This window comes from Panthera onca, chromosome D4 (genome assembly GCF_046562875.1).
Source record: "Panthera onca isolate mPanOnc1 chromosome D4, mPanOnc1 haplotype 2, whole genome shotgun sequence".
NCBI lineage: Eukaryota > Metazoa > Chordata > Mammalia > Carnivora > Felidae > Panthera > Panthera onca.
In genome coordinates, this window is record NC_138351.1 from 17,495,210 (window position 1) to 17,520,179 (window position 24,970).

Sequence of the window (24,970 nt, forward strand, 5' to 3'; positions counted from 1 at the left end):
AATCACTAAGAATGCCACATTAGAAGTCACTAGTATAAGAAATGACCCCTGCAAAAGCATATCAGACAAATTCAAACGTAAAGTCATAAACTTATTTTTCCCGAAGCATAAAAAATGGTGGCATTCAGAGGTTTTTCTCCTGAATTGTTTTCTATAAACTCCACGATACTGACTAGCAGGCGATACAGGTATAATTACTAAGAATACATTCACTTAGTATACAGTGTTCATCATATTAGCTCCAGGACAAAACGAATGTATGGGAATGCATATACATAGAGACACATATACACTGACATGTAAAACAAAGTTATAGCTGCATATGATTATAGTTAAAACCGTGTGAATGTTACCTCTGGGTTTTTTTTAAGCGACTCGCTTGCAAAACCAAAAATGAAAGTTTTGTTTTGTCTTTTGGACTACTTGCCTCAGGGATTTTCAGTTTCAATTTTCAAAGGTGTTTAGGAAAATAACTCAAAAGCCATCAATGAATTCTTTCCTTATTGCACAACTCTGGCCACTTATTTGCCTACTGTAAAGTGAGGCTGACAAGGTACAGTAATGGTAGGCTATAAAAATCAATCTAATTAAAAAGAAAAAAACCTTCTGGGAAATCAAACAGTTGGAGGGTCTAACAACAATTAGATAGCCTCACTCTAAGACGGATAAACACACTTGGACATCTTTAAAAATAACTGCTTTCAAAGAGAAGCAACCAGCAGAAAGTCTTTGGCAAGGATTAAGGGTTGAGATCAGAGATCTTCCCCTAAATACCCTTTCTATCCCAAGCAAATCAGGATCAGCATTGCCTGTCTCGCCCCCACCCTTGCTGTATCTGTCCGTTTTCATCACGAGCCCAAAACACCTCTTCCTAGAGGTGGAGAAGACAAAGGTAGAAGGGACGACTCACCTCCCTGACCTTCTCAATGGCATTGGTGAAGATATAAATGATAACAAGCCACTCTTGCACGCTGGGCTGGGGCTGCATCTCCACCAACACAGTGTAAGTGAACAGCATGAGGAATGCCAAATATGCCATCTATGAGGGGGACACACATTCCCTGGACATGAGTGAGAGTCGTAATGGAGAATGCCAAGTAGACACAAACCGAGCCAAGCAGAGACACAAAGGAACTTCAACATGATAACATGGAAATATAACTTCCGTTTACGCAGAACCTGATTTCAAGGAAAGTACAAGAATGTACAGTTTTCTATGCTAGAATTTAATGAAAGCAATGAAGACAGCTGTTCCCAAATGCATGGAAGGGGGCACTGTCTCATCTTGTTGGCTCCTGACCAGAATTTCTGGAACCCGGCCCATGGCGACATGGACACCGTCAGGCTAACGACAAACCGAGAGAGAATCATACACTTTCCCCTCCCTGTAAGCATAGAAAACACGTGCCCCAAGTACACCAAGGAGCAGTATCAGTAGCTGTCCATTTTCGAATGTAATAAAATGTGACATTAGCTTCTGCTGGGAGTTTTATTTTATGTTGATAAAAACATCCTGGTTAGCAGGAAAGTATCATCCAACTGTGAGTCCTTGTAGTGAAAGACTGTTCACATTTTTATCTTCAGCACTCAAACTAACACATGGTAGACATTCAAGAAATGCATGTTTCATTTTTAACTATATATATTAAACCTAGATTTCCAATATCTTCAAAAAATTAAGACACACTAAGCACACACATATATAGACACATAGGGATTAATAGCTTTGTAATCTTTTCCAACGTTCTTATTATCTTAAGATATATTCCCAGAAGTAGAATCACTGGGCATACACATTTAAACCCGTGACAATGCTACTAAATTGCCCATCAGAAAGGCATTACCAGTTTCCATAATCACCAACAATGCATGAGACTGTGCAGTTCTTTTAATGGCTTCAGTGACAATACGTAGTGCTAGCTGATCGACAGATGTATTAAAGCCCCAGATCAATAGCGAGGGACGTGTGTGTGTGTGTGTGTGTGTGTGTGTGTGTGTGTGTGCGTGTGTGTGCGTGTGTGTGCGTGTGTGTGTGTGAGCTCATTTTCATTCTCAAGGAAGTGAATCATATTACTTTAACCTGAATCTCTATTTTCAGATCTTTCTGAGCTCTACCTAAGCTTGGTACATTACCCTCCCAGTAGAGCTCTATGCAGAGAATGGCCAAAACCCCTTCTAACTACACAGTAGTCATTGTATATACAATGGGTGGTATTTGGGGAAGGCACGGTGGGTACTGCTGCCTATGAGATAAAGAGTTTAGAAAAGCAAGCACATAAGAAAGTTAAGGCAAATTCTGTTAATTCTATATTTCTTGAAGTTTATTCCTCAAAGTCTAAGCATGTTTGGTGACCACTTAGACACATAATTTAAATAAATTTGTTCTATCAAGTAATCTTTTTTTTTCCTTTTTGTCATTGGCTTCATGATGACCAAACACTAAATCACCATAGATACTGGTAATATTGCCCCCTGATACTTTCTTTCTTTGCAGCTCTTAAAAGATCCAAAAATGTTACATTTTTTTCTTCTTCATCATCACATTTATAACAAGACACTGCTTCAGTAAAACACGCACATCATAACCGAGCCATGTGACATCAAGTCAAGAACGTCTGTGTTCACTGCTAACACTGTCCATTATGGGGGGGCAGACCCAGGTGGCTAATTTGTTCCATTTGTCTGTTAACTATGTGTTGTTGCTGTTCTGTTTGCTTAGCTTTACTCCTGTCCCTAAGAGTTCATCGGCTGGAGATTTCCAAGAACAGAAACACTGAATATTTTTTTCTCAATGACATGACTATGGCTAAAAGTCTCTCAAAGCTACTATCAGAGACTTTGGGATATTTTGTTACACATTCACAAAAAATGGTGAAACCTCATCATTTGAAGGAAGATTTGATTTTTGAAAGCGGAACTATGTACATATTTAATAAGTATATGAAATACACGTTTGGATGGGCAAGTAAATATTTTGCAATGTAACACATTTAGATAAGTGCCCTTTTATAATCGCACTTCAAATGTTTCAGAAATACACAGTCTTGGCCAGGAGCAATTTAAAGTATAAGTAAGCATTAGAAAAATAAATGTTATTAAATAAACGTGAAAAGCACTCATTACATTTAAAGTGCAGTTAATGATTTCTCTGTATCACTACTATCAACATTAAATGTATTATTTATTTATAAAATTAACTTTTGCAATGTCATTGTCCTCCAAGGCGGACGGGGGTGTCAGAAGAGGAAAATGAAATGAAATGAAATGAAATGAAATGAAGTGAAATGAAATGAAATAAAATAAAATAAAGTTTTATTATTCTCTCTATATTTATAATCATATGTGATTGAAGACAAAAAGCAAACACTTTGCATTTTTGGTTCATATTACACATTACACCTACAAATAAAAAAACAACTCAACTGCTTGATTTCTTTGCCCAAGATGAGAAAAGGATCTACAGCCATCACTTAATTCTACAACCACTACTGTTAATTGGCTGTTCCACAAAGTTTCACAGGCTCAGTCCCAGCAGAGCTAATAGGAAGCGCTCAGGAAAGAAGAAAATTCTTGTTCTTTTACTCCCATAGTAAGAGAGATTTGCTACAACCTGTCCTCACCTCCCTCCAATCTTCTCTCCTACCTCCTCTGTGATTCCCCTCATTTTTTTTTTTCTTATCGCACTTCTACATTGTATCACAAGTTGGCAAACCAGGCATATCATTATCGAAATCATCATTAACTATTGACCATCATGAAGCCTATTTTTAATTGCTGCAATGAGACCAACCGTATAAAACCAAAACTTGACAATTGGAGCATTGTAGAACTCATAGATTTTCCTGGTCCATGGGAGGCTTTGGGGACCACTCTTTAAATCAAGGTGCTGATTTTCATCTAGTTTCTCATCAGGGCCTCTCTCCAAATCACGGTCTTTCTGCAAAATAAATAATCATTTATTGTCAGAGCCTTAACTAAAATACTGATATTTGCAAACATCCAAAATATATAACTATTTATGAATATAATACATTAGAAATTAATTGGGCACCCACCTGCCAAATTATAATCTTAGTCTTGCGAGGAAAGAAAACTACATGTATTGCATAAATCTCTGACTTTTGGGGAAGGAGCCCAAGAGATCTCTGAAATGCAAGCCAAGTATCCAATAATGAAACCTAGTCAGACCAAGAGTAGTTCCAAGGGTTTAAAAGTGGTCGCTGCTCCTATTCTGCTTAACCTCCTTTGTCAGTATTTTGAAACCTAACGATATCGTAACATTCCCCTGAAATCATTAACAGATAATACAACTATCTCCATAATAGAGGAAGACAAAATAGACACCCATCGATGATGTATTTCCCAAGTCCTAGGAAAGTTGGGCACAGCATGAGTTTTAGAATTTTGGCTTTGATAGCAGACATGTAGCCCTCATTGATGGCAGGGGTGCTGTGCCTAAAGTCCAGGGACTCTCTGAGCTTCCAGGGTTCCTTGAATCCTCCTGCAACTATACGCCAGCATTTGTGTTGTACGTGCAAATATTTCCAAGGAAAGCATCAAATCTTTCACCAGTTTCTTACAACATATGTGTCAGTCCAAAGGGGTTAACCCTTGTAGGTGATAAGCAATAAGCATCCGTGTGGCAGACAAGGGGATGTATGACCGTGACTACACAGGTGTGCACACAGGATAAAAGCCTTGTAAAAAGCGGGGGGAAAGAACTGAAAAGAAACGAAAGCATTACTTGTAGCCTGGTTGTTTTGGGGAAGAGGGAACTTAGGAGTGGTAAAAGAGAAGCAAAGAGATGTCACCCTACTCTATAAAGGTCTGTGTGGTCCTAATTTTTAAACAGGAAATGCATTCCTTTTGTGACTTTAAAAAATATTAAATGAAAAGAAAGCCATGTTCTCTGATGCTTCTTTGACAAGTACGTTTCTCATCCTATCCACCAAAGATCTCTCTCTAGTTGTCACACCTGCAAGACTGGTATGATTTTACAAGACAAGGAATAAACGAAGTGTTGCTTGAAATGTCCATAAAATTGAGAAAATGTAATTTTTGAGGCTTCTGGCTTCTAGACGGGTTATCTCAGTGTCTGATTGATGGCTGTCATTCACATCACTTTGGGCAATGAAATTGGGGTTGTGACTTAAAAGTATAGGAACTGATCTGGTTCCTAACAGGTTCGGACCAGCCCAGAGTTAAAATAGCTTAGAGCCAATAAGAAAAGTCATCATTTACTGTGATTTTAATGACATCAGTACCACTTTAAGAAGACCCCAGAAAGCAATTTAAGTAATGACTTTGTGAGTAAATAATCTCTCTTATTATTTTTTTCTAGGAATTTCTCATTAGGTCTTACTTACTCTTGACAAGTTGGTATGCGTTATAAAGCCCTAATTGGGCCTCTCTCTAAGTTGAATTCAAAGACACCCAACTACCATGAGGAAGACAATGTGAGAATATAAATTCAGATTCAGGACTTTCCTTCCTGCACCCTTACAAGAAGGTAAACATAAAAATGTTTCACTTAGCTAACTTTTTTTCTATTCAAATCTCAATATCATCAATCAAATGGTCTCTCTCTCCCCCTTCCTCTCCCCCTTTCCTCTCCCCTCTCCCCTGTCCTCTCTCCCTCCTCTTTCTCTTTCTCTCAAAGGAATCTGCTATCAGCAGGCACACAGGATAAAATTATAACTACAACAATCAACTCTACTAAAATTCATACCTATTTTCCATTGTATTACTATCATCTTCCCCACTTAATGATGGTCTGATCAAATTCATTATTGTTCAACTTTCGAAAACATTTTTTCATTGTAGTTTATCAACGTGTCTAAGAACTAAACTCCTCTTTCTCCTTCCAAACCTGCTCCTTTTCCAAATATTCCCATATCCTTTCAAGATGCCCTCGTTTTAACCATCAACTTCTTGGTCGTATTTGCTACCTCCCTTTCATTCATGCCCCATGTTCAAACTCTATTTGATTCTTCACTTAAGATTTCTCTTTTCCTCTCTATGCCCATTGCTACTAACTCTGGCCAAAGCCCGTAATCCTCCTCATCTGGATGGTTACGCCAGGCTATGTTCTCCCTGTTTTCGGCCTATCTTCTTGCCACGTCATCCTCTACGCTGGAGGCAGAATAATTTTCCTAATGGTCAGAGCATCTTGCTACTGTATCACATACATCCACGGGGTCTCCATTACCTACAGAAAAAATACCACATTCCCTCATAGGATATACAAGGGTCTCCATGATCTAGCCTCAATCTACTTTCCCAGCCATACCCACAAATATTTCCTCCTTGTCCCATATCCACTATAACCTGGACTCTAGCCAAGCCAAGGAACATATGATGTTTGACATATGCCTTGCAATTCCTGCCTCTGGGCCCCTACCTACTATCTGTCCTTCCACAGAAACGCTATTTCCACATAAGTCCATCTTAAACACTACCTCATTCACGAAGCCGCCACCAATCTCCAATCCTCACTGACTGACACCAGATGAGAAGAATCTTCTTCTTCTAGTTAAGGCATTCTGCCATCTTGCTATAATTTGTTCCTAAGAAAGCTCCTGTCATCAAAAGTCATGCTTTCAAAGGGCTAGCAGCTAGATAGATTAAACTTCTGATGGCAAAGTTATTTTACCTGTAGAGACTTCAGTAAGGACTTTTATAAAACCTCATGAAGCAGATGTAGTGGGTGAATCTACACAGCTTCAGAATGATGGCCTTCCTTTTCCTATTACCGGTGGTACTTTCGTTATATTCATCATCACCCACTATTACCACAAGGACAAACTACAAAGACCTGCTAAAAGGGCAGCTAACTGTCTTCACTTTTCTCCCAAAATATAGAACACAAATTGTGTTCTTCCACTAATCAAGCATATTATATTTAATCAGCATTGTGAAATCTTACCGTCTCATCAAATGCTGACTCTCTACCTAGCAAAATTCCAAACACAAAGCAGGTAATCAAAAACTATTGCTCTAGTTAAATTCATAGACAAGAGAACATTGTTACTATGATTATAATCCATTCAGAACAGGGCAAATTTGAAGCATTTTTTAATAAATGCTTTAAATTGAATAATGCTGAGGTATCGCGGGTACTCTGCCTGATTATAAGCCCCATGGTGGCAGAAGCCACCATGCAGTGTCCCCAGAACATTGTATCTTATCTGGCACATGGTAGGTGGCCATTAAATATTAATTTAGTTGATAAATTGATATGGCCATGTCCAAAGCATCCAGGTGGGCAATTGTTATAAACAGAACCACTACAGTACAGCCAAAGTTTAATTTTTCAGGGAATTGTGAGAATGTACCATATTTTTCAATGTTAAGAGCACAGTTAATTGCCACTTAAGGAAGGACTTCCTACTCTAAGAGTTCCCCTTTGAGAATGACTACTTAGTGGAATGCTCCAGCTATCTACAATGCCTTAAGTGTTTGTGGGAGCTTAGCTTTCCATGAAACCTGTAAAAGCCAAAAGTGAAGTTACATCCGCTTGCAAAGGACTATTTGCTACCAACTGCCAACATATTTATACACTTGTTTATAGATAAGTAGGTGGGTGAATGGATGGATGGATGGATGGATGGATAGATAGATAGATAGGTAGGTAGATAAGCAGCTTTCTCCATTGTTCACTTCAATAAACTAACTCAGTGTGAACATATAAATGAGCAAATTCAAACAAAATATCTCACATATGAAGACTTCATTCTATTTCTAAAGGTGTTAAGCCAACACTGCATTTCTTATCTTCCCTTAAAAAAACACTTGAAATGGTCTGTGCTTAGTAACCATATCATCTAGCCAGCACAGTCACAATTGCGACAACTTGATTAGCCCAGCTTGGCAAGATAATTGCTCACGCATTCCACAGAGGTTAGAATGCACCTGTCATCTTATACTCTGAGAACCCCAGATAAAACATCAGCCTTAGCAAAGTGAGGATGGAAGGAAGGGAGAGAGGGTAGAGGAGAGGAATACATATATACCCAAACAGGCATGAGAGTCAAAATATTTAACAACTGATCTGATAGGGGCATTAACCAATCAGAATGGATGCTCACCCAATCAAAACAGACGTCAGCCATACCCACTAATGATAATTATTTTGAATTTAATACTTATTGAATACATTTTTAGATACTATAACAAATACTTCACAAGTACAAAAGCATATCCAAAAAAGATGCTAACTAAAGATGCCTCATTAAAATATTAAGTACCACAGAAGACGGTCACTGCACCTACAGTAATAAGTTTATAAGCAATGATCCAAGCTGAGACAAAAAAGCAAAAAATACATGCACAGACAGAATACTGGGGACTTTCCAATGAAGACAGGTTGCAAGAGCAGTAGCTCAAGTTACTCAGGAAAGCATATACAGCTGGGAACTCAAGTAAAATTAGCTGGTCACTGGATATAACGAATGTAAAAAAAATTGTGCAGTGAAACAGTAAAGATAATGCAAATTCTAAACCTGCATCTTTACAAATAAAGATTTTTAAGGATATGAGGCATTCCTCATTGTAACTTTAGAGAAACAGTAACTCTATTCTACTTGTCACAAGGGAAAATGAAAAGTGAAGCAGCCATCAAGGCAGAATAAAGACTTTATTTCCCAAAGAAATGGGATATTTTGCTTAATCATATATGGGGGTTAATTAGACATATCATACATGCTATGCCTGATCATAGATAATATGACTAAGATTGTTAAATAAGTTGTTTCCTAAACAAATTTTGGGAATGTGTACATTTGTGCAGGTGTATGAAAATGTGCACGAATGCATATGAAAACTTAGTTCCTGGGGATATTGTACTAACCGTATAAGCACTTTCTTTGGCATTGCTGGCATTCTGGTCACCATAATACCACGCAAACTGGAAGTCCTGGGATTGGGGAACATGTGACATCTCTGCTTTGCTTTTAAATTCCAATGACAAAATGGTGGGTGGAAAAAGAATACTTATGATGATCTTTGAAAGAAAATAAAGCAAAAATAAACAGTAAGAGTTACACAAGTCACAAGTATTAGCCAAGTAACAAAATGAAGATTTTCACGTACATAAAGTGTCAGACCTATCCCCAATTCAGTTGATAACCTGATTCGACATGTACTTGTTGACTCAATTCCAATTCTAGAAGTGTCTCTCTCAGAAATACTCATAAATACAAGTGCATGTGTATAGGGATGATTGTTGCAGGGTTATGTGTAATAGCAAAAAACCTATGTCAACCTGGGGTACCTGGGTGGCTCTGTCAGTTGAGCGTCCAACTCTTGATTTTGGCTCAGGTCATGATTTCACGATTCGTGGGATCGAGCTCCGTGTCGAGCTCTACACTGACAATACAGAGTTTTCTTGGGATTCTCTCTCTCCCTACCTCGCTCTGTCCCCTCTCCCCTGTCAAGTAAATAAACTTAAAAAAAAAGTCTATGTCAACCTAAATATCCATCTCCAAAGGGATAGCTGGTGTAGGACAACCTAAGAGTGGAATATTATGCAATCATTAAAAAGATAAAGGCAATTTTTAATATAATGAAAAGGTATCCAAGTTATATTGTTATGTGAATAAAAGCAAACTATATAATAACATATATAGTGTGCTCCCATTGCTGTGCAAAAAGAAAATTAAAAATTAAAGAAGATCTGTACATACACATATATGCATTTAAAGGCTTAAGAATATGTATACTACACTGTAATTATTTATCCGTAGGAGCAGGCAGTAAGAAGTATTATTTTTCAGTAAGCATGAGCATATTGCTTTCATAACCTTTTAATGCCATTAAGTAGTTATCCCGTAAAACACATTAAAATGTATTCATATTATGAAATCAAGAATATAAAAACATGCCAAGTGCCACCTTCTGGTGGATTCACCTCACATCCTACACAAATATTTTCTTTGCCAGTAAATCCCAAGGAAGGTATACATCCAGATATCCATAGTTCCTTCATTATTATTGCTATTATTCATGTATTTATGGGCTACTCAAAAGATTTTTTTAATTCAAAAGATTATTTTACGTTCAATTTATATGGCTTTTAAGAATAAATAGTGTAGGAGATTTACTAAATGTTGTACAACTCAACTTCTTGAGCACTACTGTTCTTTCAAGCTAAAATCAGGCCTTAGTTCTCTGGGATTCGGTGAACAAAAATACAATTAACCCTGACTGCACACCATTTATGATTAAATAAACTGAAGTCATATCCTGGTCAACTTTCACTGCCTAAATGACTTTTTGTTGTATTTTAAAACCTAATCTCCTATAAGAAGTTTTTCAGGACCGTCCCAGTTTTGACAGGGTTTTGTTTGTGTGAACAGTATATGCTTTCTCTTCAGATGTGGAACCCAAAATACACACGGTCTTCTAGGTCTGGAAACATCATAGTTACCAGGCACAATGATGCCATTACACTAATTAATTCCTAACCCACTTCCCGAAAAGACTCCACATTCTGTTGCCCTTGGCCCTTGCAGGACAACTGCCTCATGAAACACTACTCAAGGATAGCGATATCCCATTCCCAAGGGATCAGTTGGAGCCTATCACCCTATAAGTATTTAAATGAGTTTTCTCTTCCACCGGACCCTATAAGGTCTTCCTCCAGTCTTCATGAACTTGGAATTAGTCTAACCAGGACACCTTACAATCATTTGCAAATGTGTTCTCAAAACTCACAAGCCAAACACTGAGGAATCAGGATCTACACAGGGAGAGCGATTTCCTGCAGCTCAGAGATTTTAAGTAGCTAATTCAGACTTCTTTCTCGACTCACTGTGTTTTGGGGCAAAACATTCAGTCTTGTTTCACTTAGGTCTCTTTGTTGATACAAGGTATATGAGGAGCAAAATGTTATTAAGTTCCCAGTAAAAAGGATTTCTAGTAAACTAAACTATGTACAGGACACAGCCATGGGGAAAATTACTGCTCAAACTTGCAGCCAACTTACCCCATCTCATTCTCTACACATTTAAAAACAGTTATTGCCAGAGATTGCGTAGCTAGAGGTGGACCCATTCATGTCTCTGCTTCATCATTTCCAAAGTTGAAATCAAAACAGATCAAAGGAGAACTTCTAGAAACAGCTGTTATTTATCCAATATTTTTAAAAGAGGAATCTATGTGAAATAAGTTTTGATTCAATTTCTCTTATTTTTGCAATCTCATTGGTGGAATTGAAATGTGCAAGTTCTTTTATTTATTTTATATATTATGCCTTTTATTTCTTTGTGTTTTGTATAGTGTGTCCAACAAAAACATATTTTTAAGAAAGTCGTCCTATTTGGGACACCAATTTTTAAGAACTGCAGGAAAAATAAAATAATATATAGTCTTAATGTATCTCTTAATTCTCATGCTTTATTCCTTTTAATTCAGTTTTTATAAGCATAAGGACTTTATAAGCTTGACCATAACCAAAGCTTTAGATTTGATGTCAAAAGTCTAATGTTTTTAGTAGTTAACTAAATTACTCTTGATAATTCAAGATGAGAGGTGAGGCCAAACTGTAATGGGTAGAAGAATCTGGAAATGGGTGAACAAATGTGTTTGAGGGCAGCTTTATAAAATAAGCATTTAAGGGACACCTGGGTGGCTCAGTCAGTTAAGTGTCCTACTCTTGAATCTCGGCTCAGGTCATGAACTCCCAGTTGGTGAGATAGAGCCCCACATCGGGCTCTGCACTGACAGTGTGGAGCCTGCCTGGGTTCCCTCTGTCCCTCTCTCTCTGCTCCTCCCCCATTCATGCTCCTTCTCTCCGTCTCTCAAAATAAATAAATAAACTTAAAAAAAAATAAAATAAAATAAGCATTATTCCCTAAAACATCACATTGGATGAAGGGAACAGAAATTGTTGATTTTATTTAGTTTATTGTTGGTTAATATTCTTAAGATGAAAAAAATTTCACTAAAAAGGCTCATTTAGTTCTGTCATAATTATCAGAGGTAATGGAGTTTACTAAGAATGAAATCTTGTATGGGAATGCAAGCTGGTGCAGCCACTCTGGAAAACAGTATGGAGGTTCCTCAAAAAACTAAAAATAGAACTACCCTACGACCCAGCCATTACACTACTAGGCATTTATCCACGGGATACAGGTGTGGTGTTTCAAAGGGACACATGCACCCCCATGTTTGTAGCAGCACAATCAACAATAGCCAAAGTATGGAAAGAGCCCAAATGTCCATCGATGGATGAATGGATAAAGAAGATGCGGTATATATATATACAATGGAGTATTACTCGGCAATCAAAAAGAGTGAAATCTTGCCACTTGCAACTACGTGGATGGAACTGGAGGGTATTATGCTAAGTGAAAGTAGTCAGAGAAAGACAAAAATCATATGACTTCACTCATATGAGGACTTTAAGAGACAAACCAGATGAACATAAGGGAAGGGAAGCAAAAATAATATAAAAACAGGGAGGGGGGCAAAACAGAAGAGACTCATAAATCTGGAGAACAAACTGAGGGTTACTGGAGGGGTTGTGGGAGAGAGGATGGGCTAAATGGGTAAGGGGCGCTAAGGAATCTACTCCTGAAATCATTGTTGCACTATATGCTAACTAATTTGGATGTAAATTTTAAAAAATAAAAATAAAAATAAAAAGGGAATAAAATCTTGTATATGTTTGTATATGCTTCCAACTTCTAACCACCTTCACAACAGAATGCCTTTTGATGGACAGAGTTGGTACAATCATCCCCATTTTTATTTTTTTTATTTTTTTTAAATTTTTTTTTTTAACATTTATTTATTTTTGCGACAGAGAGAGACAGAGCATGAATGAGGGAGGGTCAGAGAGAGAGGGAGACACAGAATCCGAAACAGGCTCCAGGCTCTGAGCTGTCAGCACAGAGCCCGACGCGGGGCTCGAACTCACGGACCGCGAGATCATGACCTGAGCCGAAGTCGGACGCTTAACCGACTGAGCCACCCAGGCGCCCCTCATCCCCATTTTTAAAAAAAAGAAACCGGGAGATAAAGTAGTGTCAGAGGCTCCCCTGGGAAGACCCCGGCTCATCTGTGAGAGCCAAAGATACTAACTGGCTTTCCTGAATATACTCTTCCACAACAAGGGAAAAATGAAGTCCAGAATACAGACCTTCAGAGTAAACCAATATTAAATTCTATACAGCAAGTAAATACATCTTTTTTTTTTTAAGTATACTTATTTATTTGGAGAGAGAGAGAATGAATGAGCAGGGGAGGGGCAAGAAGAGAGGGAGAGAGAGAAACCCAAGCACTGACAGCGCAGAGCCCATCGTGGGGCTCCATCCCATGAACTATGAGACCATGACCTGAGCCAAAATCAAGAGTTGGATGCTTAACCAACTGGGCCACCCAGGCGCCCCAAATACACCTTTTTCTTTCAATTCAAGTACAGCTGACCCACAAGGTTACATTAGTTTCGGGTGTACAGAACAGAGACTTGAGACCTCCATGTTTGCACTGTGCTCCCCACAAGTGTAGCTACCGTCTGTCTCCACACAACATGACCACAGCACCACTGACCACATTCCTTGCGCTGCGCCGTTCATCCCTGTGGCTTACTCATTCCATAACTAGAAGCCTGTGCCTGCCTCTCCCCTTCGCCCATTTTGCCCATCCCCCCAGCCTCCTCCCCTTTGGCAACCACCAGTGCGTTCTCTGTGAGTCAATGTACCTTTAGCCAAGCATGTTTCCTCATTTTCAGGCGCCCAGTCCACATGTCTGTCAGCAGCATCTGGGTGCAAGTATGTGAAACGAAGGGCCGCAACCTTCCAGACACGGCCAGTTTCAGACAGGTGGAATCGCTCCAGTTCTTGAGTTCGTAGGTCAGCAGTTTCATGGCCATTCTTTCATTCTGCTTGAATGCCTTCTCCAACACATCCAGGGCAAGCTGGCCAAACTGTCTGTAATGACACACAGTCAGTGGCAAAAAAAAAAAAAAATGCAGGTGAGAGTCCCAGTAACATTCAAAACGATGAGAGAGGAGACTCAGGAAAGACCGATGCAAAAGAATGAACAGCAACAGAATAACCTCAGATTGCAGAAGCTATTTGAAAGTGATTGCTGCTCAGATGAACGGTTCTCCCTTTCCAGAATTTGGTTTACACCAGGCATGGCTGAGCTATCTATCCATGGGGAGAAGCCTGTCTACACTACAAACCAGGCTATATATAGCTTGGTTTGGGGCTCTCTGACAAGACCTAATAAAGAATTTTTTTTACAGAAAAGACTGTTCAATACTGAACTAGCGATTAAGGAAAATCATGGGGTCACCCTTTTTTTCCTTAACATTTTAGAAAATACATAGATGACTTGAGTAAGAAGCTAGACTTGGAGACATTTTGGGGGAGGTTGTTTACTCTAAAAAGCAGACCCTGCTATTCTCTCGGAATCTTTTTTTTATTATTATTTTTAAAAACGGTGTATATATTTTGAGAGAGAGAACAGGGAATGGGCAGAGAGAGAGGGAAAGAGAGAGAATCCCAAGCAGGCTCCGAGCTGTCAGAACAGAGCCTGACTCAGGGCTCAAATTGAGCCTTCCAGGTGCCCCTCTCTGGAACTTTTATTTTATTTTATTTTATTTTATTTTAAGTTTATTTATTTATTTTGAGAGAGAAAGAGAAAGAGCGAGCAGGAGAGGGGCAGAAAGAGAGGGAGAGAGAGAATCCCAAGCAGGCTCCATGCTGTCAGCACAGAGCCCGATGTGGGACTCAAACCCACAAACTGTGAGATCATGACCTGAGCCAAAATCAAAAGTCTGACACTTAATCGACTGAGCTATCCAGGCGCTCCTCTCTGAAACTTAAAAGTCACAATTACACATTAGTTTCCATTAGCTCTAGCCCCTCTTCTTTCCTCACTATTATAATGCTTCAGTAATAAAAAAAAAAAAAAATCAAAACTATTTCTAACTTTTCTGTCTTTTGCCATCATGCTCTGGTTCTTTGACACATGATACATTTATTTGTTTTCCTGCCTGAAAGGTACTACAAGTAAACAACAAGTTTTCACTTAACTTAGTATCAAAGAGTTTGAGAGTTCAAAGTCATTAACTGAACATTCTATGTGAGGAAACCAGAGTCCTGAAATCTGGCCAACTAATCACCCAATTAGTAAACAGCTGGACTAAGACCAAAACGCAGCTCTCCTAATTTGAGGACCAACCCTCGACTCTCTTCTGCTTGTTCCACAAAGCACCCTGAAATACCTAAAGACCCTTATTTACAGGAGAGCCCAGGAAATGCACGGCAACAAGTCCATGCGTCTTACAAGTTCTAAGGTGAGGGAGATAAAAGTGTCTAACCATTCTAAGAACTGTCGATGTTTAGTATGAAGTGAAGAGAGAACTCCTACTTTGAGTAATTTTTCAACTCTTCTGAGGCATCATCCACCATGTTGCTCTCCTTAGCTTCATGGGCCATGGCTCGGTAGAGTTTACAAGCAATCACTGCCTTGACCGTGGCCTCCTCTCCATGCTGCCAGAAGAACATGGCCATCTTCTGTCTTTTCATTAGCACAGCCCAAACCAATAGGTCATTGTAAGGGTAAATAAAGCCAGTAGACTCAGGGTCATCGGATATATTTTGCTCTTCTTTTGACTTCTTCCTTGATTTATGAAGGACTACAGACTTTTCCTGTTGGAAAATAAAATATACATGGAGTCCCAAATACTCAGATGCATGATATTTGACCTAATGAAACATATCAGGCAGGTATCCTAAGAATATTTTTTAAATCATTGACAAGAGATGGAAATAACAATGGAACTTTATAAACCAGAAATCAAAATTTTGGTCTTTTAGGTGATCTATTTCTCATTGTGTCTGACAGATCCAGGGTCTAGAAGCTGAGATACCTTGTGTTTATTTAGCACAACTTAAAACACTACGCCTTTGGGATAGACCCAATAACTATATGACAATTTTTAATTTCCCCAGGAAATAGGTCAAAATAACATACTGGATAAATGAGAACTATTCAATTACTCTAACCTTACTTTATAAATCAATTCATTATCTTTCCCTTAGAAAAATGTCACTAGTATTGACAACATGTATCCAAACTGATCGGTTTTAAGTTTCCTTTCCTTTATTCTGATTATATTCCTCTAGTAATAGTAATATGTAATAATGAAATACTATTCTCTACCTGGTAAGCTAACACTTTACAGCCCATCAGAAATGCCACTCCTTAACTCCCCCATGTGCTTCTATATCACTATGTGCGTATTTCTATTTCAATATTTATCATGCTGCAATACCATATTACTTCTGGGAGAGTGGGATCATTTCTCAGTCATCTTTATATCTTCTCCACCCATCTGCATCCCAAATTCCACCAAGCACCCAACGTAATGCCTGCTAAATAACAAGATTCAATGATCATTCTTTTTGATAAAGGGGGATAAGAGAGAAAATTATAAGCTTCCTCTATTTCTATAAATAAAAGGAATTTGTACTCATTGATGGTGGTCAAGGGTAATTTTATAAACTATCCATTCATCCTAGGAGCTATGGAAAGCAAACCTCTTTGAGCCAACATAGGAATCATGTATACAGAAACTTGAGCAAAAGCATGTAGCCCCGAGAAAGGGAACTAAGGGAATGCGAGGAGCGGTGGAATAGCAACTTTGCTCACAGCGCTCAGTCGTTGGAAGACGGCAGTGGCACCCACCTTCCTATGGTACTTGCAGATGGTCTATTGGTGCCTCCCCGTCTCCAACTTTAAATGAAGAAGTGGTCTAATCTGCAGGAACAATTTTATTTTCAAGTCTAAAAGTAAATAAGTAGTGGGGCACCTGGCTGATCTCAGGGTTGTGAGTTCAAACTTCACATTGGGCAGAGAGATTACTTTAAAAAAAAAGTTTCAGGGGCGTCTGGGTGGCTCAGTTGGTTGAGTGTCCAACTGTTGATCTCAGCTCAGGTCGTGATTCCAGGGTCATGGGATCCAGCCCCGTGTCAGGCTCTGTGCTGAGTGTGGAGTCTGCTTGGGATTCTTTCTTTCTTTTTCTCTTTCTTTCTCTTTCTCTCTCTCTCCCTCTCTCTCTAAAAAATAAAAAAAAAATTTTTTTTAATTTCTAAAACTAAATAAGTGGTACCTTGAATTTGTAAGGCTGGGCGGTTCTAATGAACTGGGAGTGCAGAGTGCTTTCTGCGGATTCCTTTCTATTTCCTGAGGGACGTCTTCGGTGCAGAGGGGGCTGGGAACGGCTTTCAGCAAAACTGGTCACTTGCTGGCATACGTTATTTTGTTTTTCAAACAAAACAAAAAGGGAAATGAATATTAGTATGGTGACAATTAACATCTCATTTCTAGACAGTAATGAAAACAAAACATTATATTGTATCAGGTATCCTACCAAGTATCCAATGGTTCTGTCTCTAGCCCGTAATTAGAATTAATTACTCACCCCACAAAAGCCTCTCATGATCACCTCCTTATTAAGCACAGTTATTTCCTAACGTCTGAGAGAACATGTTCTTTTGTTCCCTATTATATATCTGCATTCCTTCTCTATGTGGAAATTCCATTAAAAATCAATGGATGTTCTATACCTGGAATGAGTTCAGAAGAGGCAATAAAGATTCACAGTTCTGATAAGAGAAAGTTCCCACTCACAAACAACTCCAAGGTTAAGTTAGAAAGTTATGGAACTTCTCCAGATATTATGAATCACCTCTGCAATTCCAGTGATTAGACCCAATAACAACATAATTTGTTGCTTATCAGCATGAAGCTTTCATCAATGAGAAACCAAAAGAAGCATTCTTAAAGGGGCTGATACAAACTATGGCCTTTGAGCTACTTTATTTATTTATTTATCTATCTATCTATCTATTTAAGTTTACATTCTACAGATATAAATTAGAGAAATGATGGGATCTGGACTTCTAAAAAAATACTCAAATTATTATCATTATCATTGTGATACAGAATTAATAGCATTGTCAGTAGTAATCATAATGACTATTATTATTCATACTCTATACCCTCCATATACTAGGAATACGTGCTTTCGGGTGTTACTTTATTTAATCCTTTTGATGAATTTATGAAAGAGATGTTCTATTGTTATTCCCATTTTATAGATAAGGAAAATGACACACAGAAAGGTTAAGTTTCTCATTCAAGATTTCACATTGAGCAAAACTAATCCTCTGTCCCAAATCTCTCTGACTCCAAACCATGTGTTTATAAGTGCTACAATCTAACTTACCATCAGAATTTACTAATAACTCTACTCCTTCACCAGAAAACAGTCAGAGAAATGGGTAGTAATTTCATACCATTTCAAAAGAAAAAACCACTAGGGGTACTCGCCTAGCGAGTTCCCTGCTGGGCTACAGCAAGGCCACAGTCAGTCCTCATACCTGTCCCAGGGAACCTCACAGCAAGGAATACTTAGTTCAAGTGAAGGAGCTCATATGTCAAGTGCATCCCTATGGCTTTGAAATCCCGGGGAAGATTATTTTCTCTGTGAGATTTAAGTTTCTTTTTGTTTTGCTCTTTTATTTCTTACAGACAAGTTGGGCTTTCACTTTACCTGATTCTTTATAAATAAAGGTGGCCTCATATTCTGGACTCTTCCTGTGAGCCCACCCCAAACCTCCTTTCTAGTCTCATCCTGCACAACCTGTCAGCACGGCACCAGCAGCAAAGGCCTCCTTGCCACTGCAGAAACATATCCTCATGTCCACAACACTGTGCCTGTCACTGCCCCAGAATGCCCCGAACCACCTTTTCTAACACTTCCGTTAACCTCTAAGAAGAAAGGCTCTCTTCAGTCTACCGGTTAATAACAGCGATTTTAAGAAACCAGCAATGTTTTCTCTGCTAATCAACCAGGCAGCAACTCTAACTTTGCATTCCTAGACTTTCGAAAACATGATGGAAAATAAAGTATGTACAGTGTGTGTTTTTACCTAGTACACTCTGCATGCATTTTCCAATATAACCCTTACACACCTGTGCCAAGATTGTGGTTTCCAGACTACGGACTACTAGGAGTTCACAGATGTAAGCCCAGTAAGCCTTTCCCCTCTATACTTTCAAAAGGAGAGAAAAGAACTGGTCATCCCCCCCTCAAATCTTTCTCAACACATTACTTCTATGGCAGTACATCACCTATTGTATCCTGTTCCCTATTATGGCTAGTTATTCATAAATCTGTTTCCTCTGAGAGTTTCTGAACTCCTGATCTTTATGTCCAACCTAGACCAGCACTGTCATTGACACGTAGCAGAGACTCAGTGAATGTCGATAAACACAGATGTCCGTTTTAGAAGCTATTCCCATCTGAACTTCCGAAGCCATTTTTCGAAACGCGTAACTCCTAGTTATCATCCCCAATTTTACTCAGGTACTTACCAATTGTGGCACCTTACGTTTTCTGTAGAGGTTGTTGTAGAGGGCTCTGAAACTTTTTCTAGTGTAGCTGCTGCGATAAGCTCCACCAATGAGGTATTCGATGACCAATCCAATGTCGATCAGTGTTATTCTGTAGCCTGAGAGAAGGGCATGCTGAAACAAAACCATGTAATGGACTGTAACTTTCAGTGCCTTTTTTTGGTCTGGTTTGCCATCTGTTAGAACATAACCCAGTCAAGTGCAAAGAGGCAGACTCACGCTTTTCAATCATCTTTACAAATTGATTGATTAATGTGACCAACTATTGATACAGTCTGCTTGTTCAGATGGAAAAACGAATTTGGCCTTAATGTGTTTTTAGTTTCACAGACATCAAATGTGTGCTTATATTTGCTCATTCAACTCTCTTTTTTTTCCTCTTTACTTTATACTTTATATAGTATATATATATAAAGTATATATACTAAAGTATAAAGTATACTTTATACTTTATAAAGTATATATATATAAAGTATATATACTAAAGTATAAAGTATACTTTATACTTTATAAAGTATATATATATAAAGTATATATACTAAAGTATAAAGTATACTTTATAATAAAATATACTTAAATATAGTATAAAAGATTGTTTTTAACGGGAAATTATGGATCTACTATAGCAGAAGTAAAATCGCTGGAGGATATCACCAAAATGTGCCATTTTGACATATTATTTTGAATAAAAGTTACTTAAGAGACAGCCTGTGCCAGAAAACACTCAGACTGACTCTGTCCCCTTGAAAGCAGGAAATAACTCTCCCTGTAAAAGGTACCCTCCCTGTACCACGAGATAAAGAGACATCCTTTTCACCAGAGATGAGAAATTGAGAGTGGAGAAGGCTGCATAAACAACCTTGTTACTTTTTACTAATTTACTCCCCCTGCCAAGTTCTGTTTAGAACTCCTTACTAACCCAAGCTCCCAAAGTTAACTTCTCTTTGTCCTGTCAATTCCTCACAGATGTATTGTCTCTTTGTCTGAAAAGTATAAAAACTGCCTGCCTTGGTCATTTCTTGAGGTCTCAATTTCATTATTGGGTCTCTGTGTGCACACAATAAAACTTTGGGTGTTTTTTTTCCTGCTAATGTGTCGCATGTAAAATGTAATTCTTAGTCCAGCTGGAAGAACCTTGGACTGAGGAAAATTTCTTCCTCCCCCTCAATATACTGAATGTAGGTGATCCAAAATCTTTCACCTCTCCATTGAAATGGCTATAGCCCTCTGCACCGTGTGGACTATATCACACACAACATGAGAATATGGAAGGAAGGAGAGCAAATAGAAATAAGGAACATGGAATGACAGAACGAAGTAAGATATCAAAACATGAAGCTACCAAAACACATGGAATGGTGAGCAGGAGGGCTAAGCAGCAGATTTCCACGTACATGCGTCTTGGTCTAAATGAAGATTACTTTGACCACTTAAAACCCACCTTACTACCTCTTCATAACTGTTACTCTCAACTACCATTCACAGTACATTTTTTAAATTAAAGTATAATTGACAAACACTATCCTATTTGTTTCAGGTACATATCAAAGTGATTTCATATTTTTACACATTATGAAATGGTCCCCATGATAAGTCTAGTTATCACCTGTTGCCATAAAAAGTTAGTACCGTACCGTTGACTATATTCCCTATGCTGTACATTACATCCCCAGGATGTATTTATTGTATAATCTCCTTCACCTATTGAGCCCACCATCCAACTCTGGCCCTCTCCAGGAATCAACAGTTTGATCTCTGAATCTGCGAGTCTGTTTCTGTTTGATTACTAGAGTCCACATCTAAGTGAAATCACACAGCATTTGTCTTTCTCTATCCAACTTATTTCAACATTTTTAAGGCACACACGGTGCTGAACAAGATCTTTGAAACAAACAGATTATGAACAACATTCACAAAGCTTTGAACAAGAAATAAGGCTTTATATACATATGTATATTTGCTTATTTATAAATAAATGCAATAAATAATATAAATATGTATTTACATATTTCACATATGAATAAATGTAAATAATTTCTTTTTCATATCCATAATTTACTTTTTGCAAGGAATACCAAAACTAATGCTCTTAGTTGCTCCTAGTTAAAAGCATATTTAACTTATTCCATTCCTTTTTCTTTCACTTACTGTAATAGAATCAAAGTTCAAGGAAATAATCTACGGAGAATTATTTTGATCTAGCAGAAATCACGCAATCTAAATTTATATCACCACGGACTCTTTTGCTTACGTCTAACTTTGCCAACTACACGTCTTCCTCCGCCAAGGCTCTCCCACCAAGTCAACATAGCCAGAAAGCCTGGACACTCTCCATCAAGAAAACCAGACTTCAGAGAAATGAGAGAAGTACTTTTAATTTTTTTTTTTTTTTAACGCTTATTTATTTTTGAGACAGAGAGAGAGCATGAGCAGGGGAGGGTCAGAGAGAGAGGGAGACACAGAATCTGAAACGGGCTCCAGGCTCTGAGCTGTCAGCACAGAGCCCGACACGGGGCTCAAACTCACGGACCGTGAGATCATGACCTGAGCCGAAGTCGGCCGCTTAACCGACTGAGCCACCCAGGTGCCCCGAGAAGTACTTTTAAAGTGTGCCAGGGATGGATTTTAATCATGGGGACAAAAAAAAAGTCTCTCCTAATTTTCTGCAGATGTGAATAAAAGTTCTTGGTGATTAAAAGAGAAGGAATTAAGGCATAAAAGTCTGTTAAAGTGGGAAGGTTTGGGGGCTCCTGGGTGGCTCAGTCAGTTAAGCATCCAACTTTGGCTCAGGTCATGATCTTGCGGTTCATGAGTTTGGTCCTGCCTGGGCTCTGTGCTGACAGCTGGGAGGCTGGAGCCTGCTTTAGATTCTGTGTCTCCTTCTCTCTCTGCCCTCCCCTGCTTGTACTCTGTCTCTCTCTCTCTCTCTTTCAAAAATAAATAAAACATTAAAAAACAAAAAAATTTGGGAAGGTTTGGTAACTAACAGATGATTTTATTTGAGGTCTGACCTAACTCAGAGTTCAATGCGAACACTATAAGCAGAATATGAGCAAGGGTATAGAGCAGTGTGATTCCTCCTGGCTCCCTAGAACAATGTGTAGGCTTAAAAAAGAAGATAGGGACCCCAAGCTATCGCTTATAGTCAAAACAATAACAAAACAATGCAAAGCACATATTAGTCCTCCGATAAAGACAACCGGACAAGGACAAAATTTCTTTATTTTCAGCAAATATGATCATCATTGGCAATACTGTTGTATCATGTTGAGCTAATGTTCTGATTGAAAGTTTTATATGTCTCCGGTTCATATTTTATCAGAGAAAATAATTATTAGTTAGTGCCACTTACTTGGTAGATCAAATCCTTAAAAACATAAAATAAATTATAAGGGAAAAAAACCTTCCGAGTATTGTTTGGTGATGAAATTATTCAGAGTCGGAGGCAAAGAAGGTAGGTAATTCACTAGAAAATCCAAATGTACATTTTACAGGGCAAAATCTGGCAATACCTCAATCACAAAGCTAAGGCAATACACAAAGAAATCTGTCCGCATTCGTAATTAGGTTACCTGCTTTACATCTCGGACAAGATGATGCAAGAGCATATTGGTGGGTCCTTGTTTCTGTCATAAAGAAGAAAAGAAAAAAATGATTCCTTTTAATCACCACGTGCAAGGGGAAAAAATATTTTATTTCAGAATGTACAAATAACCCAGAATACTGAAAATTTTCTTCAACCTCTTTAGTAATGAAGCTCACCCCAATTAATTATTAGAAAAGTACTCCCTAAGAGAAGACATAATTAGATTGAAATACTTTTCAAAGCAAGATGTATTTTTTTTAATGTTTTTAATGTTTGTTTATTTTGAGAGAGAGAGAGAGAAAGAGACAGAGACAGAGTGTGAGCAGGGAAGGGGCAGAGACAGAGGGAGACACAGAATCCGAAGCAGGCTGCAGGCTCTGAGCGGTCAGCACAGAGCCCGACGCGGGGCTCCAACCCACTAACCGTTGAGATCGTGACCTGAACTGAAGTCAGGGGCTTCACAGACTGGGCCACCCAGGTGCCCCCAAGATGTATTTTAAAAAGATATATACGTAGGTAGTAAAAACGTAATTAACTTTATTTTTTTCAAGAGATAAAAATGAATCTTAAATAGTTTATCGCTATCCTTTATCATATATGAGCTACACAATTACAAACCCCATCCATCACACAATTACATTCCATCAACAAATACTTATTGAATGCTTGCCACACTCAGGCAAGCTTTGAGGGAGTCAGTGAAGAATAGAAGTACTTTCTTCATAGTGTTTACAGTCTAATTGAAGAGAGTGGGGACTTACATGAGAAAATAACCTAACCTATCAAGACTGTGTGTGTTCAAAAAGAGTTGCAAAAAATATGTACCATAAGATCAGATTTACTGTGAACTGGAATATTCAAAAAGGCAGGCCTTGGATAGGGCTTTGAAGAAAGGGTGAGATTCAAAGGCCAAGAAAGGACATTTCAAGAAGGGTGCTTGGCTTGAGCAAATGGTGTTTTTACAGTGAGTAAGCTGGTCTATGTTCAATAAAGGGTTTGCATAGGAAAGTTGCAGGAACAGACTTTTAACGGTGGCCTTAGGTTGAGATGCCTCCAACAACTCAATAAAAGCAATTTGTCCTTATTCACATTATTGGCTTTAATTATGGTCTTATAAATACTGTGGTATTTTCTTAGATGAGTTTATATTTCTGTTCTGTGTAATTAATTAAAATAAAAAACACAGAAATGACTATAGGATAAAATAGATTTGGTAAGAATGTTTGCCCTTTGGTTGAGAAATCTCTGATTTATCTTTGTACATGAATATTCAAGGAGACGAACATTTAATATTCATTTAGCTTAAGCTAAAGCTTAAGCTAATTAATAAATAAAGCCTAAGGGAGGTGGTTGATGGGATGTTCCAATACTCACGGTATTATAGAGCTCTTCCAGTCGGGGGATGGTAAGAAAGCGATGGAGGTTCACTCCATATTCTATTAGGAGCTTCACAAAATCCACTCGATCCATCACCAAAGCATCTAACATTGCTTGCTCCAGTGTGCCAGGCTTCGGAAGGTAGAAATACATAAGAGACATAGGGATAATTAAGAAAGCAGAAACTTGAAAAAGTAGAAATAACTAAAGAATTACATATATTTGATCTCAGTACAGACACAACAATCATAAAATACAATCGTAGTAGAAACGTTCAGGACCTGAGTGAAGAAATAATAAAAAGTGAACTGGAAGGCACAAAAGACACCTTAAATAAATCTGTTCTGGTTCCAGAAGACTGATAATTGTAAACATCCCAAATTAATGTGTAGGTTTAATGCAATTCTAATAAAACAAAAATCAAGGTTATTTTTTTGTTGTTGTGTTCACTTGGCATGTTTTCATTTAAACTACGCTGGTATCTGAATACAAATGGCAAATTAAAAACACTCATTTAATTTTATTCTGACCTAAAACGTTACTAAAATTATAGCAAAATAATTTTTTTTAAAG

The 24,970-nt window shown here is 38.2% G+C and overlaps 1 protein-coding gene across 3 annotated transcripts in view; it reads right to left on the reverse strand.

Moving 5' to 3' along the window:
- The window catches only part of TRPM6 (transient receptor potential cation channel subfamily M member 6), a 196,631-nt gene that overhangs the window by 64,946 nt on the left and 106,715 nt on the right, over positions 1 to 24,970 (reverse strand). For 2 of the 3 annotated variants that reach the window (XM_060610051.3, XM_060610050.3), the window contains 9 exons: positions 24,395 to 24,529; positions 23,007 to 23,060; positions 19,396 to 19,548; positions 17,126 to 17,260; positions 15,382 to 15,662; positions 13,703 to 13,931; positions 8,849 to 9,001; positions 3,791 to 3,937; positions 911 to 1,039 (listed from right to left, as the gene is read on the reverse strand). In XM_060610051.3, coding sequence (XP_060466034.3) covers positions 911 to 1,039; positions 3,791 to 3,937; positions 8,849 to 9,001; positions 13,703 to 13,931; positions 15,382 to 15,662; positions 17,126 to 17,260; positions 19,396 to 19,548; positions 23,007 to 23,060; positions 24,395 to 24,529 — 1,416 coding nt within the window. The remainder of the gene's footprint in view (positions 1 to 910; positions 1,040 to 3,790; positions 3,938 to 8,848; positions 9,002 to 13,702; positions 13,932 to 15,381; positions 15,663 to 17,125; positions 17,261 to 19,395; positions 19,549 to 23,006; positions 23,061 to 24,394; positions 24,530 to 24,970) is intronic. The other variant, XM_078436941.2, reaches the window with a different exon arrangement.